Source organism: Ciconia boyciana, chromosome 16 (assembly GCF_034638445.1).
Source record: "Ciconia boyciana chromosome 16, ASM3463844v1, whole genome shotgun sequence".
Classification (NCBI taxonomy): Eukaryota; Metazoa; Chordata; class Aves; order Ciconiiformes; family Ciconiidae; genus Ciconia; species Ciconia boyciana.
Genome location: NC_132949.1, coordinates 9,123,121 through 9,140,271, shown reverse-complemented (window position 1 = coordinate 9,140,271; position 17,151 = coordinate 9,123,121). Strand labels below are relative to the sequence as shown.

At 53.2% G+C, this 17,151-nt stretch overlaps 1 protein-coding gene across 2 annotated transcripts in view; it reads right to left on the bottom strand.

The window, feature by feature from the left end:
* MGAT5B (alpha-1,6-mannosylglycoprotein 6-beta-N-acetylglucosaminyltransferase B) overlaps positions 1 to 17,151 on the bottom strand; it is a 70,470-nt gene that overhangs the window by 52,414 nt on the left and 905 nt on the right. For both annotated transcript variants that reach the window (XM_072881125.1, XM_072881124.1), the window contains exon 2: positions 10,656 to 10,768. In XM_072881125.1, the coding sequence (XP_072737226.1) occupies positions 10,656 to 10,768 (113 nt within the window). The remainder of the gene's footprint in view (positions 1 to 10,655; positions 10,769 to 17,151) is intronic.

Here is a 17,151-nt window from a genome sequence, read left to right as displayed (position 1 = left end):
AGCCCCAGCACAAGCTGCAGTTCAGCTTTTATTTATTCTGGCTTTTTAACCCCATCTTTTTCCCCCCTTCTCATCCCCCTTTCACATTTTTTTAAAAAGTACCAGCAGGTTATTTTTAGTTGCTCCTCTGTTGCCAGCCAGCACTATTTTAAATTGCATTTTAAGCTGTTCTGCAGTGCTCCAAACACCTCACGCTGCAGGCAAGGCTTTCAAACTACAAGATTAACATCGATTTTAAATTGCTTCCTAAAACACAAGGGCTCCAGTGCAGGGCTCGCTCAAGGGCAGTTGCTGCTAGCAAAGCCCAGCGGACACTGGGGCTCCCAGGGCACGGCTACACCCCATGCCAGGCTGGATGCTGTCGGCACCAGGGGCAAAGCTGGACCCCGGGTTTGCAGCTGGGACCCCCAGCTCCAGGCAATGAGCAGCACACCAGTCCCACGGTGGAGGGGCAGCCCCAGAGCAGCTCCATGGACCCGTGAGCCAGGGACCCCCCTCCATCACCAACCCTCATTTTGCTTCTTGGTCTTTACAAGAGAGGCATCGCTCCAAGGGCGTCGGCATTTAACTCAAGTGGTTGCTCCTGTTGCTGACCCAGGTAAAGTTGTATTATCAGGAGCCAATGCCCCAAGGATTGCAGGAAATCAGCCCAAACCCCTCGGGCAGAGGAAGGATTCGACCCAGCATTTGCACGCCCCGAGATCAGCTGGAGGAAGGCTTTGGGAGGCTCAGCACCACCATCGCTCCTCTGGCTCTGCATATCCAGCGCTCGAGCCCGCAGCCTTATTTACAGCTGCCCCAAAATGTTATGTTTCAGAAACAGCAGAACTCACTAATTTAACATTTCCAAAATGATTACCATTTCTCCTTCAGCCAAAAATATTGGCCAAACAGTGCTGGGCATCCTGCCACTCTGTTTCCAGGGGCGAATAAATCATCCCCTTCCTCCAAACCCATCAGCCTCCCCCGAGCCCAGCAGCCGGATCCTTCCGGCAGCAGCAGAGCAGGGCAGCAGCCCAAAGCAGAGCCCGCAGGAGCCGGGGGACGTTGGCAGAACCACGGGACGAGCCTTGGCTAATCTCTGCCTCAGCTGAACCGAGCCCTGGTCTCTTGTTTAGGCCAGAGAAACAAATAAATCAGTGGGAAAAAAAACAGCTTTTACAGAGGCTGCTATGGTTCCCACTGTGCTAGTTTTATTTTCTGAAGTACCTGCTGCCTCCCAGGCTCAGGATGAATTTTGATTTAGGAGTGAAAAGGGGTAATAAAAGCATAAAGAGCCATTAACATTCCTCCTGGCCATGGTGGGGTGTTTGCTCATCACAGGTTGATGGAAATGCCATTTGACTTCCTTATGAGCTATAGAAAATCAATTAATTGATTTAATCATTCCCTGGGAGTCACTGCTTATGGAGATAACAGTTTCGGGGCCAGTGGGATGCTGCTCCTCCCTCCTCCGACATGGCAGCGGCAGGGAAGGGGCCAGCACACATCGCTGCACCAAGATCTTCATCTCTGTTCCACCAGTTTAAGACTCATGAATTCACACTTTCATCTCCCAGTAAGTTTGGTGGCTTTTTTTTTTTTCTTTTTAAGCCTGCAGGCATCCAATTCTGAGCAGCGATTGCATCAAACCAGCAATTCTTCAGCAAGAGATGTGTCCCCAGGGTGGATTAAGCCTTAACTGCTACTATGGTAGCCCTTACAGTTCTTATTACCCCTCTTTGCCATGCAAAGCACCAATCTGCATTGTACTCTCCCCGCACATCCCCGCAGAAGTGGACAGGAACCCCTGGTGTCACGTGGAGCCCCCACGGACGCCTTTATTTTCCTTATTTTAACAGCAGTCATTTCCCTGCCTGCAATAGCAATTTAATAAGAGCAGTAAAGTTTTACACTTCCACTTTAAACTCCCTTTCCAAACATGGGTTGGAGATGGGAGCAGAGTGCACGTTCACCAACCTGACGGGGGATGCAATGCTCCGGGACTGAAGTGGGACGGCCACGAGGAGTAGGCATGGGAAAGGACACAGGCTTTTAATGAACCACCACTTTCTCCACCCAGGCAAAGCACTAGTCTGCCCCAAAAAAATGCAGATTAAGGACACCCCTGTGTTGCCCACGGGGGTGCAACCCCGGCACCAGCAGCAGCCTCTTGCCGTGGCACAGAGGGGCCAGCGGCACTCACACCCTGGGGTGCTGCAGGGGGCAGCTGACACCCACAGTCACTCCCAGCAGCACCCGTCACCATCAGCCATGCCTCAGCACAGAGCATCACTTTAACCCATAATTAAAGAAGCCTCCCCCTACTCAACAGGAAGAGCAGAATAGGTTGTTATTGCTGCCATGTGCGGCGTTACCTGCTTAAAAGAGCCCCTGGAGCAACCGAGCATCTGGCAGGAGCTGGCAGGGAGCGGGGCCAGGGGCAGGCAGTGTATGAGGCAGAAAGCCCTCACCCTGCATCTGGGCTCTGCCTTGCTTTGGGGTCTCCATTAACTCCCTTCTCCCCACCAATGCTTGGGCAATGAGGAAGAGAGAACAGCCCGGAGCAGCGGGAGCTGCCAGAGCACAGCATCTCTAGGCAAGCCAGAGAGCTGGCCCCACTGCCCCTGCATTTTTCTGGAGGAGGAAAAAGCAAAAGCCCATCATCCCCAGCACAGCTCCTCACCACGGAGGTGCTCCCAGTACCAGCCAGCTCAGCTTGGCACCGACCAGGCAACTTCTTACAGCATCAGCTGGCTGTTCCAGCACCCAAGGCTGCTTGGAGCAGCTTCGGATGGGATGGACACAGAGAGGCTGGAAACGAGCCCCGGGCACTGAAGAGCTGCACAGCACGCTCCTCCCCACGGGTCTCCCCTGCCTGGCACCTCTACAGTGGCCCACAGGCTCCAGGAGACTCAAACCCAGCTCTGGATGCAGCAGCAGCTGGTGCCAGGGAGGTGACACGCGCCCGCTTACCCACACCCTCTCCTCGGGGACCTGGGGCAACACGCCGGCTAACGGCCCCACAGGCACTGCGGGAAGAGGGGGATCAAGAGGGAAAGCTCCTGCTGCCTTTCAAGTGGGTTTTGCATAAGCAAATCCTGGATTCAGATCATGAGAACGGCCTCATCCCTCCACCCGGACAAGCATCCCGGCCACTGCCTGCACCTTCCGGTGAGACGCGCTCAAGCAGCGGATCCTGACAAGCTGCTTACAAGCCGCTGCATACAGTTATTTAGAGCTGCTCAGCAGACAACATCAAAACAAACACAAGCAGCCCGGGAGAGGGTTATAACTCACTTGGGAAGAAATCGGGAATAATTAGCGCTGAGTTTGCACAGCAGAGTCTGCCCAGCTCCCTCCCTCGCTCTGCCCATGCCCCCCCCATCACCATCACTTGGTTACATGAGACTTTGCAACTGGTTCTCCTGTCACCTTCACCATGCATTGAAGGCAACAAGATAAATTTATAACTTGCATCACTTTTTGCAAGCAAAGGGAACTCAAGCATCCCTGGAACCGCACATCTGCATGTCACATCTCAAGGAGGCAGCAGCCCAAGCTCTTGCTCCCGGGTGCTCTCTCCAGCAAGGTCAGGTAAGAAAAGGGGCTTTGAAAGCCATAAAGCAACTTTCAGGTATTTTTCCCAACTCAAGCTCCTGTCAGAAGAACTGTGTGCTCTGCCAAGGAGAAATAACTGAGGAGCAGATTGGGATCTGTCACAAGTGGCAGTGACCCAAGTTTGCAAATGGGTCCAGAAATTACCTTTCCCAAGAGAGAGGGAACTGGAATGGGAGGATGAACACATCTGTGTTTTGCTTTAAAGCTCCTTCGGGCTGAGCAGCATCTCACTGCAGCCAGAACCTCACAGGCAGAGCCCAGCCGTCCCCTCCTCTGCTGCCCTCCCTCGCGATCAGCGGCACACAGAGGGTACGTGGTGGGTCAGGATCACGCACGCAGACCTCCTCCTCCCCTGCCAGCACGGCCGACTGCAAGGGAGGACGACAGAGTTATTCAAGCTCACTCTGATCATTAGCAAATCTGAGCTTGACCTTTCTGCATCCTCCGTGAGAACAAAGGGCAATGGTACCCGGCCATGCTAACCCAGCTGGGATGCTGCCGGAGCACAAGGAAACCCAGCAGAGACAGGAGCAATGGACCCCTCCAAGGAGACCATGTAGGTTCTCACGTTTCTGTTTGGCCTCTTTGCTCTGCTCTTTGGGGAGCTGTTCAAGGGATTGAACTAACATGAGATCCCATCGCTTCACAGTACTATGACTCTGGAACAGTGAAGATGCCCTACAAAATCCCAAGCAACCTTCAACATTATCATTTACAGCACAATTCCCCGCTCCTCCGCCCCCCTCCACCATCATCCCTGCTCTGGAGAGAAACAGAAGCCACAGACACCAAAGTATTCAGCTGTGCTGCACAGCCCAAAACAACCCCCCTCTCTCTCCTCTTCTGTGTTCATTGATGGAAGAAATTGCTTTAAGCAGGTGAGACTCCAGGAACTGGAGAAAGCGACAGCCACGGGAGAGGCAGAGCACTCCAGTAGCTGGAACAGAGGAGGGGTGCGGGGTTTGGGGAGAGAGAGCAGGGCAGGATTTCTGCCAGGTGATGTTAAGCACCATTTCCAGTGCAATGTGCCTTGGCTGTTGTCTGCTGGACCTCTCCCGAGAGTCCCGTACCCCAACAGAATGAGCCAGAGCCATTCTGATGCCCCAAGAAGGCAGCGCTGCTCAGCTTCACCCACAGCCTGCATCCAGGACAGGATGCCCCAACCCAGCAAGGGGGACTTCCCCAGCAGGCTTGCTCCATAACTTGTCCACATTTCTTTTTCTTTCCCTGCAAAATGGAAGTGAAGGACAAAATCCCAGAGGCTTTTGCAGCAGAAGCTGTTCTCTGGCCACCTGCACTTCTGCCGTGCCCCAGACCAAGGAACGGCCCTGCAGGCACTGATGCACTGCCCACCTCCAGGCAGATTTGCAGGCCAAGGCAGTTACCATTGCCCAGCTGCAGAAAGTCCCTGTGGCGTTGGGCAGCTTTATCTGCACACCAGGCTGACTGAGAAACCCCCTGCCCCAGTCCACAAGCTGTTTAATATCCCACCAGGGTCCATGTCCTGCAGCCCCGAGGAGATCAGACCCCAAAACACATCTCAGCAACCTAGGACAAGGTGCAGCAGCCTTGCAGAGGATGTGCTTCACCCCTGCTCACTTGCATTTTCCAGCTTGCGCTCTAAAATCAGCTCTCCCCCACCCTTGTCCTTCCTTCATCCCCCGTCCCCACTGATCCTGGTCCCAAAGCGGTTGAGGAAACACAACGCAGGAGCCCGACTGTGGTCACCAACAGGAAACCAGCTGGAGATGCTGCTGGGAGCTCATTTTGGGGTGGAAAAAGGCAGGTGTCGAGCTCTCAAGCTGAGCACCAATCCAGGCAGGAAGCACTTGAAAACGGGTTGAAAAGACCGTTATGGGAACAGTAAACACACAACTCCAGTGCTCAGCAAACCACCGCTTCCCAAAGGCATCGAGAGTCAAGGACCTCAGTCAGCATGAGAACTGCTGTTGCAGCACACAGACCCCAAGCACTGAGATATCTTTATCTATATGAACCACTCAAAAAACTTGTATCGAAGTACCACCAAGGTCAGCTGAAATTAAATCGGTGCCCTCTTGCAAGAATCAGCAGCCCACAGCAAGGGCAGAGCTCAGCTCCAGCCATTTCGGGACATCAGGACCTGTCCTGCACGTCCCCTGGGCCTGCAGCAAATTCCTCCTGCACCTCGTACCCTACCATACAGGAATCAACAGCAGGAGAAATCAGAAGTCTTGCCGTTTTTTTTTAAACTAGCTACAGCAGTTGCAGGCAATATTCCAGCCACACCTAATCACGTTTTAACACTTAATAACCTATTTTCCTCCGCTAATCCCCTGCAGCAGCAAGCTGCACCAGTGGGATGTACATCACTGCCAAAACCAGAGTGGGGCACGGCTGCGGGCAGAGGGACCGCTGCCAAATCCCTCCCCAGCCACACGGCCAGCACCACAATTAAAGATCTTGGTGCCTTTTCAGGATCAGCCCCCTGCCCCAAGACAGCTCGAAAGAAAGACGCTCGGAAAAAAAACAAACCAAACATTTTCAATTCTAAAGAGGAGGAGAGAAGAGGGCACAGAAAACTCAGTCTCTCAAGTCTAGAGTCACTCCCAAAGCATCTCCCACATTCAAAATTTATAGACCTGTCTGTTCTCTTTTTTTATCTAGATCGTTGTTTGTAGAACAAATTCTCTCGGTGGCTATTTCAAAACAAAGGAACTTTTGTCTGTGTTTACCTGACAGCAGCGGATTAGGATAAAATAACTTGTATTTCAGAAGGTTTTTTTATTTATTATTAAGACGCAAAGCCTCTGCTGCATCGAATCACCAAGCAGAGAATCCATCTGAGGAATGATTTCTGGCACACACCGAGAAACTTGGCTTTTGACAACAGCCTCCAAGAAGGGGATTCACATATAAAAATAAAATTAAAAATGGGACTAACTTTTGGACTGTGACATTATCCATTTCTCCTTTTCATGCTCCTGCCTCACATCCACCTTCATTTTGGTTTTGATCGGCTGCTCACACAGTTCAGAAGCCAAGAACGCTCTGAGCAAGTCTGGGACATTTTCATAAGCTTCCCCTTGGATTGCAATTTCCGAGGTTCAGTGCTGGGCTGGTCAGGACGCTCAGGGAGAAATAGGAACAGCCCCAGCCTAGCCTGGGCCATGATCCATGGGTTTTACCATTTATCCACAACCCAACAGGATTTCTCCAATGCAAATGATTTTTAAGCGCTCGGGTGCTGGGCTTGACCCCCCCGGCTCTTTGTACCCACCCCAACCCTGCAGGCATTTAAGCGCATGGGCAGCGTCACTTGCAGAGCATTGCTGCTGAGCCTGGCAGGACACCGGGAAACAAGGACCAGAGCAAACAGCCACAAAAGCCAGGATTGCCCCCAAGAAGGGCCACAGGAGCGGACACTCGCTGGCCACAAACATACCCGACTAAATACACTGGCTACGCTGGGGAAGCAGCCCACACCCAGAGCGTATGAGGAGAGGGTGCTGCCAGCTTGCAATGCAAAATTAATCAATTAATAAACAATGCTCAAAAGTGCCCATTAAGCCCAACGTTTTGATGAGCCCATGCGGAGAGAAGAGCAGCAGCAGAGACCAGGCTCCTTCCCCAGGCAGGACCACCAGTGCGCTCCAGAGGGTTTCACCTCGGGAGCCCAGTCCCGGGAGATATTCGAGCCCGGGCTTCAACGTACGGCAGACCTGAGGCCACGCACCCAATAACTCCTCCAAAGCCAACGGCCCTGAACCTGTCCAGGTTTGTGTGAATACTGGCCTGATTCCCACCATCACTCACATCAAGAGCTAATCAGCCCAGCAAAATTAACCTGCTCCTTTGAGCCTGTCTTCAGACCAGCATTGTGCGCTTAACAGCAACAATAGCAACCAGCAAAATTTCTTGGGTTTCCTTGAGATCCATAATGTATGTTAATTAAATGACAGTTTGTTATTCAAACAGACCTATTGACACTTTGCACCACTAATAAGAAGCATATCCATTTCTGTTCCCATCAACCCGCACCGACTTCGATGGGCATTGAGCACTCCTCCATGTGAGCTCAGCATCATCCCAGCCGGGAGGGACCTCTGACATCCCTTCCCCGACCTCCTGCTCCAAGCAGAGCAGACCTGGGGGTCAGACCGAGCTGCCCACAGCCTCACGGCAGCTAGATGTGCTTTGAAAGTCTCCAAGGATGGAGTTTCCCCACCTCGCCAGCTTCCTGGAGGCTTTGACTCCCCATTTCCCAGTGACTCCCCATTTCCCAGTGGCACCGGTGAGGTTGCCCAGCATGCATCATCCCTCCTGCCTTTCTCCATGGGTGTGATAGTTGGTTTTTCCAGCCATCAGGGCCTCCCCCAACAGCCACAACCTTTCAAAGGTGACAGAGAGGGGTCTGCAGTGACACTGGCCAGCTCCTGTCTTGTACTTGCCCTGAGGTCTTGGTCCCGCTCTGCTTTCGGGGTTTCTCACCCTGTGCAGCTGTGTGCAGGGAGCCCTGCTGAGCCCGTGCGGGATGGACAGTCCCTATGTACCAGTATCACAGGAAAGGCTGAACCCCAACAGCCTGAACCCGTTAAAGAGCTAGAAAAAAGTTAAAGAGCTAGAAAAAGCCTCTCAGGTTGTGCCTGCCAAGTCCTGGGGACAAAGAATATAACCCTCTTCCAAAACAGCATCCTTCCTCCAGAAACAGCAGAGGGGATGCTTCACGTTTCAAAACAGCGTGCGAGACCATGAACAAACCAAATCTTCCCCAACAAAAAACACAACAGCCAAATCTGCAGCAATTCAGCTGGATGCAATACCTTGCCTGGCAAATCCATCCAATAGAAGGAAAAAAAAAAAATTAGCTTTCCATTGAATTTCTGAGCTTTCTAACAAAGCAGGACTTGCTTTAGCCAGTTACAGACCTAAGAAGCCAAAAGCTTGAAAAATTAGATCACAAATCTTTTTTCTTCTTTAAATGAGACCGACCAGCCATTACCAGAACCAACACCCAGATCCCCCAGAGCAAAGCAACGGGTATCTCTCCTGGCCGGCAAGGCAGCCGCTCACAGCACACCCCTTCGCAGAGCCAAGGGGACCCACCGTGACCGGGAGCTCAGATGCAAGAAGGTGAACCCATTTACACACCTTGAGTTAATCACCTAAAGCAGTAAGCAGAGGTGCGAGAGCCTGAAAAAGGAGGTTTCTTTTGATCCAGCTCCAGGACTGCGCTTACATTGTGCCCGGTAAACAAAAAACACGCAGGGATGGGAATCAGTGGACTCAAAGATCCGGGCTAAGTTGATGACGAAAATAAGGATGGGAAAAGCTATTCCACTCCAAGGCATCCAGAAAGGGGATAAAGAAGCTGAATAATTGTCTTTTTGCCATCGTTTCGTCACAACTTTAGAGTCCTCTGGGGTGGGATCAAGGGCTTCCGCAGGTTTCTGGAAACCTTTGCTGCCGTTTGCAGCACGACCTGTGCCACCTCTCAGCGCGGGCTGGTCCCACAGTTAATCAGCCCCTCTTTGCCTTTCTTCCAGTTCTCTGCAAACTCCCTGGGGATGCTGGGGCTCTCCTGGGACAGAGGGCAGCTGTAACAAGTGACACCTTTTATTCCAAACTCGGAAATCTTTTCAGGACCCTTCTCCTCAAAAGCCAAGCCTGGAGAAGGCGGTGGTCTGGGGACTTCATCCCACCCTCCTCATGTGCCGCTTCTCATCCCGAGAAGGAAGAAATCCCCTATAACCAGGTTTCACTCACCAGCCATCCTGGGAGCTGCGCTTGGCATGGGGACAGGGATGTTAACACAGCACCCACCCTCCTCGCAGGAGCAGGTACCCTGACCATGGTAAAATATGCAGAAAATACCGAAAGGCGCTGATCCTGCAACCTGCTCTGGCTCAGGCTGAGGTCAGCTAGGCAAACACCAGTCCCTTGGAGAAGGGGCTTAACGGAGTTGGTGATGGGAACACTTAGGGGAGCACAGGAGGAGAAACACCAGCCGCCGTGTACTCCATCCACGGGGGAGAAAACAAAGCCAGCTGCCGCAGGCTGCACATTAATCTCTCCGAAAGTCAACTAAGCAGTTTACAAGCTCCATCCGACTTCTGCAAACCACCACTTTAGCCCTCTCCTTCTGTAGGAAAGCAACTAGCACTTCTTCCAGCACCACAAGGAAAGGATTTAATGCCCAAAAATCACATTCCAGGCAAAGCTGGGGAGCTCAAATCCCTCCATGCCTTTGTTATGGAGGAGGAGAAGAACACGGTGGCCTGACCAAGCCTATCTCTCCCTGCTCACCAGAGTTCAAGCTGGGCATTTCCCTCTGTGCAATTCAGTCATGCTGTTCCAGGCTGGGACCGCAGAGGAAAAGTCAGGGCGAAGCTTAATTCAGCGCAGCAGCATCCTCCCAGAGCAAGGGCAGGACACGATCCTCCCACCATGGAAGCTGTCTCCTGAGCTGACTGCACATCTCGCTAAAAAAGGTGTTTTAAAAAATGTAACAGAAAGCACACTTGCTAAAAATCAGAATACTTCTCTTCTACATTTCGGTACCTCCATGAAACCACAAAGGCCTTTTATTTTTCCATCCCTAAAGAACAATTTCCACTCCCTGCAGACCAAAACTGCCCAAAATCACTGAGTCCTCCAAGCACCCAAGCCAAATCCTCAGCATGTCAGACCAGGTGCAGCCCATACAACCCACACCACCGCCAGCAGCTGAAGGTCTAATCCTGTCAGCCCCAGTCACCAGTGTTTTCCCATCCCTCTGCCGTGAGCCAGGGTCAGCATCCGCACTCCAGCACACACACGTCCCCACTGCGCCTGTACACCTCTGGATGTGAACGCAGCCAGGTTTTAGCCACATGGCTGCAAAGTGCCCCATGCCACAGCAAGAAGGGGCAACAGGACCTGACGTCCCTGAAACGGGTCAGGAGGGAGCCTTGGGAATGGAGGCATCCGAGCACCATCCTCCCTGCATCCCTGGCGCTCGTCAGCTCGGCTGGACCACACGCAGGGGGGGTCATCGAGCATCACGCAGGACAGGACGGGCACGGAGCCACGCTTACCTTCAGTCCGGATGGTGAAGGGTGAGTCCCCCAGGCGCTTGGCTGAGAACTGCCCTCCCAGCGACGTCATTAGGAAGCACAGGGTGAAAAATCCAATGCCCAGCACAAATATCCTGCGGGAGGGAAAGCAGAGCTGTAGAGAGGTGTGACGAGGAACCGGCTCACTCCTGGGACAGCCCCACCACCCTTCATCCCCCTGGGGTAACCCCTCTGCACAGCAGCAGGAGCCGCTTTGTTTTGGGGTGTCTGGAAGAGGCAGCCAGGACAATCCCTGCCTCCTTCCCAACTGCTCCATCCCCGTGGCTCACTCCATCCAGCCCAGGCAAGGAGCATCTCTGCAGCCCCAGTCCCGCAAGAGCACACCAGTACCTCACCCCAACCACGGCCAGGCCCACACGCACTTCAGGAAGAGCCCCGAGATGCTTCTGTCCAAACCCTGGCACTGAGCAGGCAGGTTTTGCCTGAGAACACCCTCCAAAATGCCTGCAGCCTGCTCCGACGGGCAGGCCTCAAGAGGGAGCGGAGGACTTGCACCTTAGGTGGGAAAGCTGAGCCAGACCACGACTGCCCTTACGATGCTCCACTAGATCCAGCACAATAACCCAGACCACAGGAACCACTACAGTAAACAATACCCATTTTTCCCCTGGCAGCATCCAGAGAAAAGGGAGACCTTGTACCTTCCCTTCCTCCCAAAGAATCTAAAAAAAAACCATTTTTTTTTTAAAAAGTTCTTTTGTTCCCCCTGTAACTAGGCCACCGGTATTTGCCATTGTGTCCAGCATTGCCTGTGCAGTGCAGGCAGCCCTGTGCACAGCAGGACGAGGAGGGACCCACGCTGGCAGCACACACGGTGGCCTGGGACCATCCCATCGCCACTTTGTTCATCCGGGCTGGCAGGAAAGCGGCTCCCATGGGGACGCGCCAGGCAGGATGCTGACCCGCACGTCACTCCCAGCCGAGCTCGTGGTCACCTCCAGCTGCGAGAGAGGCAGGAGCTCTCAGCGATGCTCCTATTCGGGCCAAATTCAGGCCAGTAACTTTTTGGGGGTAAAAAGGCTGAAGGCAGGAGCTCTGTGCAAGCAGGAGGGTTATTGCGCACCAGGGAGCATAAAGCCAAGCCTCCCTGTCTCCCCAGCATGCAAGCAGAGCACGTGCACTGAGGGACAGACGCCTGGCCTCCTTCCACCGCTCAGAGATGCTGCCACTGCCTCCGAGTCTCCGTGGAGGTGCAGCATCCTCCGACAGACACGCGGGCCAAGCCCCGGCAGAGCCTGTGCCAGCGACCCAGTACAGCAGCTCCCAGAGCCGTGCCCATACCAGGCATCTCAGCCAGCCAAACCCAAGGAAAATTTCAAGGAGGAGAAGGAGAAAAGACAACTGCCATTCAGTCTCATGAAACAACAGGTTTGTCTTCAAACAGATAAATTCTACGTGGGATAATGAGCTGAGCAAGCCCTTAGGGGTGCCCACTGGCATTTCTGCCTCTCAGCATCCCCGAGCTGAAGGGAAGCAAACCACCGAGGACAGGAACCAGTAACTCTCCTTTACAAGTTTACAGCATTATCCGCAGGACTCAGGAGCCACGCACAGAAACACAGTGCAGCCACCGAACACCAAAACCAGGCTTTTCCAGAGAATGGCTTGCAAAGGAATGCCACAGCCCTCCATCTAATCGTTATTGTGTAATTAAAAGGCAGAGGATTAGGAGCCAGCCATTAAGTCTAGGCTACAACGCGCCAGCATTGCAATTATCTGTTGCTGGAAAGGGCTGGCAAATAAAGTAACTTGCTTCAAAGCACTTGTTAGCTACAGGAGATGTTGTGGAGAGCTGAAGTACAGCATCAAGCAGCTCCAGAAGGACTGGGCTTCCCCAGAGAGATCTGCTGGAGGAGCTGCCAGGGAAGGTCCCTCCTGCCCCAGCACGGCACAGCCAGGCTTCCCCTGACTGGAGAGGCTCCTGGGCAAGACACGGTGCCTTCACAGGACCTCACAGGCTCCCTACCTCCATCCCACCAGCTCCGACGATGCTCTCACATGGCCGACGCACACCTGAGCCCCAGACCCAGGGCAGCTTCGCTCTCAGCATCAGGCAGCACAAGAGCAAAGGGTTTTCTCTGCCTGCTCTGAGGAGGATCAGCCCTGCACACCACAGACAAGCATCTAACCCCCGTCCATCCCCCCGCTCCCACGGATCAGCCCTGCTCCATCCCCAGCTGGCTCCCAGCAGATCAAGGTCACCTGGCCACAGGCTCTGGACAAGCAGCACCTGCAGCTCCCGATCCCCTTCTTACCTCCCTCCTAATCGAGAGAAAAAGCACCACCCTGGTCTCATTAGCATTAACGAGCTCTGTGAGCAGCACACTCAACCCAACGCAAATACTCATTAACCCTTTTGGAGACCCGCAGCCAGGTGCCGGGACAGCTGACCCACCTGGGAGAGGGGACCAGAGGGGACCACCAAGTGCATCGGTAAAACCGCCTGACATCCCTGTGCAGGCACTCCAGGAGTGAAGCAGCTCAAGCCCCTTTTATTTCTGAAGGAGGCTGCCCTGGGAGGTGGAAAGCAGTTTAAACAAGCTATAAAAAGCATCGTGCACTTGGCTAATCTGGACTCCTGTCCCTGAAGGCCTGTCTATAGGCACAGCTGGCATGCCCTACAAGCAGCCGCCAGTAGAGCACAGCCATCCCCTCCCCAGCAGATGCTGATGAACTGTCAAGCTGCGGCATCTGCACGTGGAGATGAGTACAGACCGCAGCCCCGCTCCCAAAGCAGACCTCAGAGAAGGGTTTCCAGAGAGCCGTAGTCCAGCTCTGGCAGGGAGGTGATTATGGAGGTAGCAGAGCATCCCTGATGCTGCAAAGCAATGTGGTCTCCCATAAATTGCTTGGGGAAGGGGTGATTTGGGGACATTAGTCTGTTCCCAATATCATACCCTGTGCCCAGCCATGCGGAGCAGCGCTGGGTCTGGAAGAGGCTCTTAGGAACACGACAGAGGGGATTGCAGCACCCATCCTCAGAGGGATGAATTTGTCCTTAGAGCAGGAGAGGGGGAAAGCCGTCTGCCATGGCACCTCCCCGGCAGGAGAAGACAACAGCACAGTGGAGAAAGCACAATCTGGAGGAGGAAGAGGAGGTCAAAGCCCAGCTGTGCCCCACAGGCAAGGGTCCTCCCCGGGAGGACATCATGGTACAAAACCTACCCAAAGGCCCCATCCTGCTGCCAGTTGCCTCCTCTCCCAAGGGACATTTTAACGAAGCATCACCTGATTAAATAATCAGAGTTGATCCTGCTCTTCATTCTCACCCCTCCTATTGACAATATCTTCATTATTATGCAAGACCTTGTTTACACATTTTAATCTTCATAATTACACTCTGGCAAGGAGTGAAACACCAAGAAGAAAGAAAAGAGGAAGGAAAGAAAAAGAGGAAGGAAAGAAAGATTCAAAGGTGATCTGTGCTCTAGCATCTCATTAGGAGACAAAATCTTTTTGACTGGATTACAGAGAGAGTGGGGAAGATGCAGCATGCTTTTTTCCTAAGAAAAGAGGAATCAGAGCCTAACCAGAATTAATGTGCCTAGGAGAGAAGCGGATCCAGCCCAGCAGCAGTGCTCCAGGGAGCAGGGAGGTTGCAGGGATGGGCTCTCAGCCTGACGACCCCATCTCTTTTACTTTATGCTGATCTTGTCCAGGTGAATAAAAAGCTTAGCCCAGCCTTAACTGCCTGGAAACTCCTTGTGCAGAAAACAAACACAATGAAGTAGGTAAAACATATCAGAGCCCAGATCTTCCAAACGGCCCATCAGATGCACTGGGCCCTCTGCCCCCAAAAGCAAGTCTCACTCACTGAAGACCATGGAGCTCCAATGGCCAAGTGACATCTACTCTGCGCGCTGGCTTTGCCTGTCGTCACACATCACATTTAGTTCATCGCCTGGGCATGGTCCTGGTGCCAAGTCCCTCTTCACATCCTCCCCAAACTGAAATGTTCACAATTCTGGGTTTTGGCTTGGTGTCCAAAAGAGAAGGAAGTCAAATTCTTCGAGTCTTTAATGAAAATTGGAAGTGATGCCCCAGTCATTGCAGATTTTGGCCCATGGAACTGAGAGCTGGATGCGGCCAGGAGGGTCTGAGCAATGAGCTGGGAGATGATGGGGGGAGGAAGGTGTCCTGGTTTCGGCTGGGATAGAGTTAATTTTCTTCCTAGTAGCTGGTATAGTGCTGTGTTTTGGATTTTAGTATGCGAATAATGTTGATAACACACTGATGTTTTGTTTGTTGCTAAGTGGTCAAGGACTTACACTGGTCAAGGACTTTTCAGCTTCCCATGCTCTGCTGGGTGCACAAGAAACTGGGAGGGGGCACAGCCAGGACAGCTGACCCCAACTGGCCAAAGGGCTATTCCATACCATATGGCATCATGCTCAGTATAGAAACTGGGGGGAGTTGGCCATGGGGTAGCAGTCGCTGCTCGGGGACTGGCTGGGCATCGGTCGGCGGGTGGTGAGCGGTTGTATCACTGTTTTTTTTTCTCCTGGGTTTTGTTCCTCTCTCACTCTCCTGTTTTCCTTCTCATTACAATTTATTATTATTATTTTGTTCCAATTATTAAACTGTTCTTATCTCAACCCACGAGTTTTCTTACTTTCGCTCTTCTGATTCTCTCCCCCATCCCACCGGGGGGGAAGGTGAGAGAGCGGCTGTGTGGGGCTTAGTTGCCGGCTGGGGCTAAACCACAACAGAAGGCCAGCAGCACCCAGCGGGATGGGGCTGTGACACTGGGACTGTCTGTCCATGGTGCTGCATCACCCAGCTGGGACCTACGGGGAGAATATTATGCAGGTGCATGGGGAACCCAAGGGCTACAGGGAAAGGTAATATCTTTTATTACACAAGTTTTCAACACCCAAGTCTCTTGAACCCAAAAGCTGAGCCACAATTTCTAACAGCAGCGGCCAAGCTAATAAAAAGATGCTCCCTCTCCTGCAAATCTTGTTTTGCTCAGAGCCCAAAACCATTGCGGCGCTGCCAAAATGATGCTCAGCCACAGGAATCTTCCTCCACGAAGGGGACCACAGTGAATTCTCTTACTGGCCAATGTTATAGACACATGAAAAGCCTGGCTTTGGTTTCCAGCTGACAAACTTGCCTGAACTCCCCATGTTCTGCAAAACCAAGAGCTGGGTGAGCTGGACCAGGGCCCTCCTGGCCCCATGGTGAATTCTTGCCTGAATCCAGCACTGTCACAAATGAAACACCTTTTGCTGCTGAGACAAAGTCAGAGCCATCCTTGGACATTTCTACAAACGGCTTCTACACTGATTTGCTCTCTTTCCCCTTCCCATTTGCTGCAGGCGCTTTCACAGCTCAGGGCTTTGCATTGCTTTGCTAAGCATGTCTGGAGCAGGATTAATGAAATGTTTTGGTGCAAAGGGTCAGGTTTCCTGTTTGCTGTTTGCTGATAGCACTGCTGCCAGGAGTCTACATCAGGCAGGGGATCGCACCATGGGCTTCCGTAGAGCAGCAAGGCTTTGCCCAGCCAGCAACAAGCACCCGATTTACAGGATCCATCCTGACTGCCAGTATCTTCTCCCACTCCTGCAAGTTGTCCCTGATCCACATCAGCTGAGAACATGGGGTGCTGATTTTAGGGGAGCAGTGCTGATTTGCACCGGGTTACAGCTGGAATGGGGCAGTGCCAATGCTTGCCCACGCTGGGCTGGGAGCAAGGCGACACAGGACCGTGACATGGAGGGGTCAGGCTCAGCATGACACCAACGTGGAGGAGGCGCGGAGCTGGACGCTGCAGGACAGCTAGGAGAGGGTCTTGGGAATTTCTCCTCTTACACAGGGAAAGCCTGACTGGTTAACAACAGGGTAACCCTGCTGGTTCCAGTGGCACCTATACTGGTCTGTACTGGTTTGAGAGCAGAAGCCAGCCCAGGGCACACAGACAGGACTCGTGCAGGTGCTCCACTCTGCTACAGACACCAGGGACCCTCCAGCCTGGTGCTCTCCTGCCATCACAAACCCCTCGTCCACACACATCCTCATCTCCAGTGGGACTTTGTGACCACCCTGCGACTCAGTCCCTGCGCTCCCCCAGCCTGATCCCAGGTCACCACTGAAGATGGGCTTCCCCTGCCCCAGAAGTGATGCCCAGGGCACAGGGGAGGGCAATGCTCAGGCCAGTCACTTCCTCATTACGGACTTCAAACCTACTTAACAAAGCAAATAGCCAAGCAAAGAGTATACCCCTGAGGCGCGTGTGTCCTTCCCACCTCTCTCACCGCCATTCCCCACCCCACGCTCGGAGCAAGCCCGAGCCGTGGGGATCCTTCGTGCCCTTGCTCCGCCACCACTTTCCGACATCACCTTGGCCAAGTCCCCCAGCCCCAGGACACTGCTGCGGGATGCAGCCTCAGCAATCCCTCCAGGCAAGCGGTGCAGAGCCATGCAACTCCAGGGGAGAGGCAGACAACATCCCCAA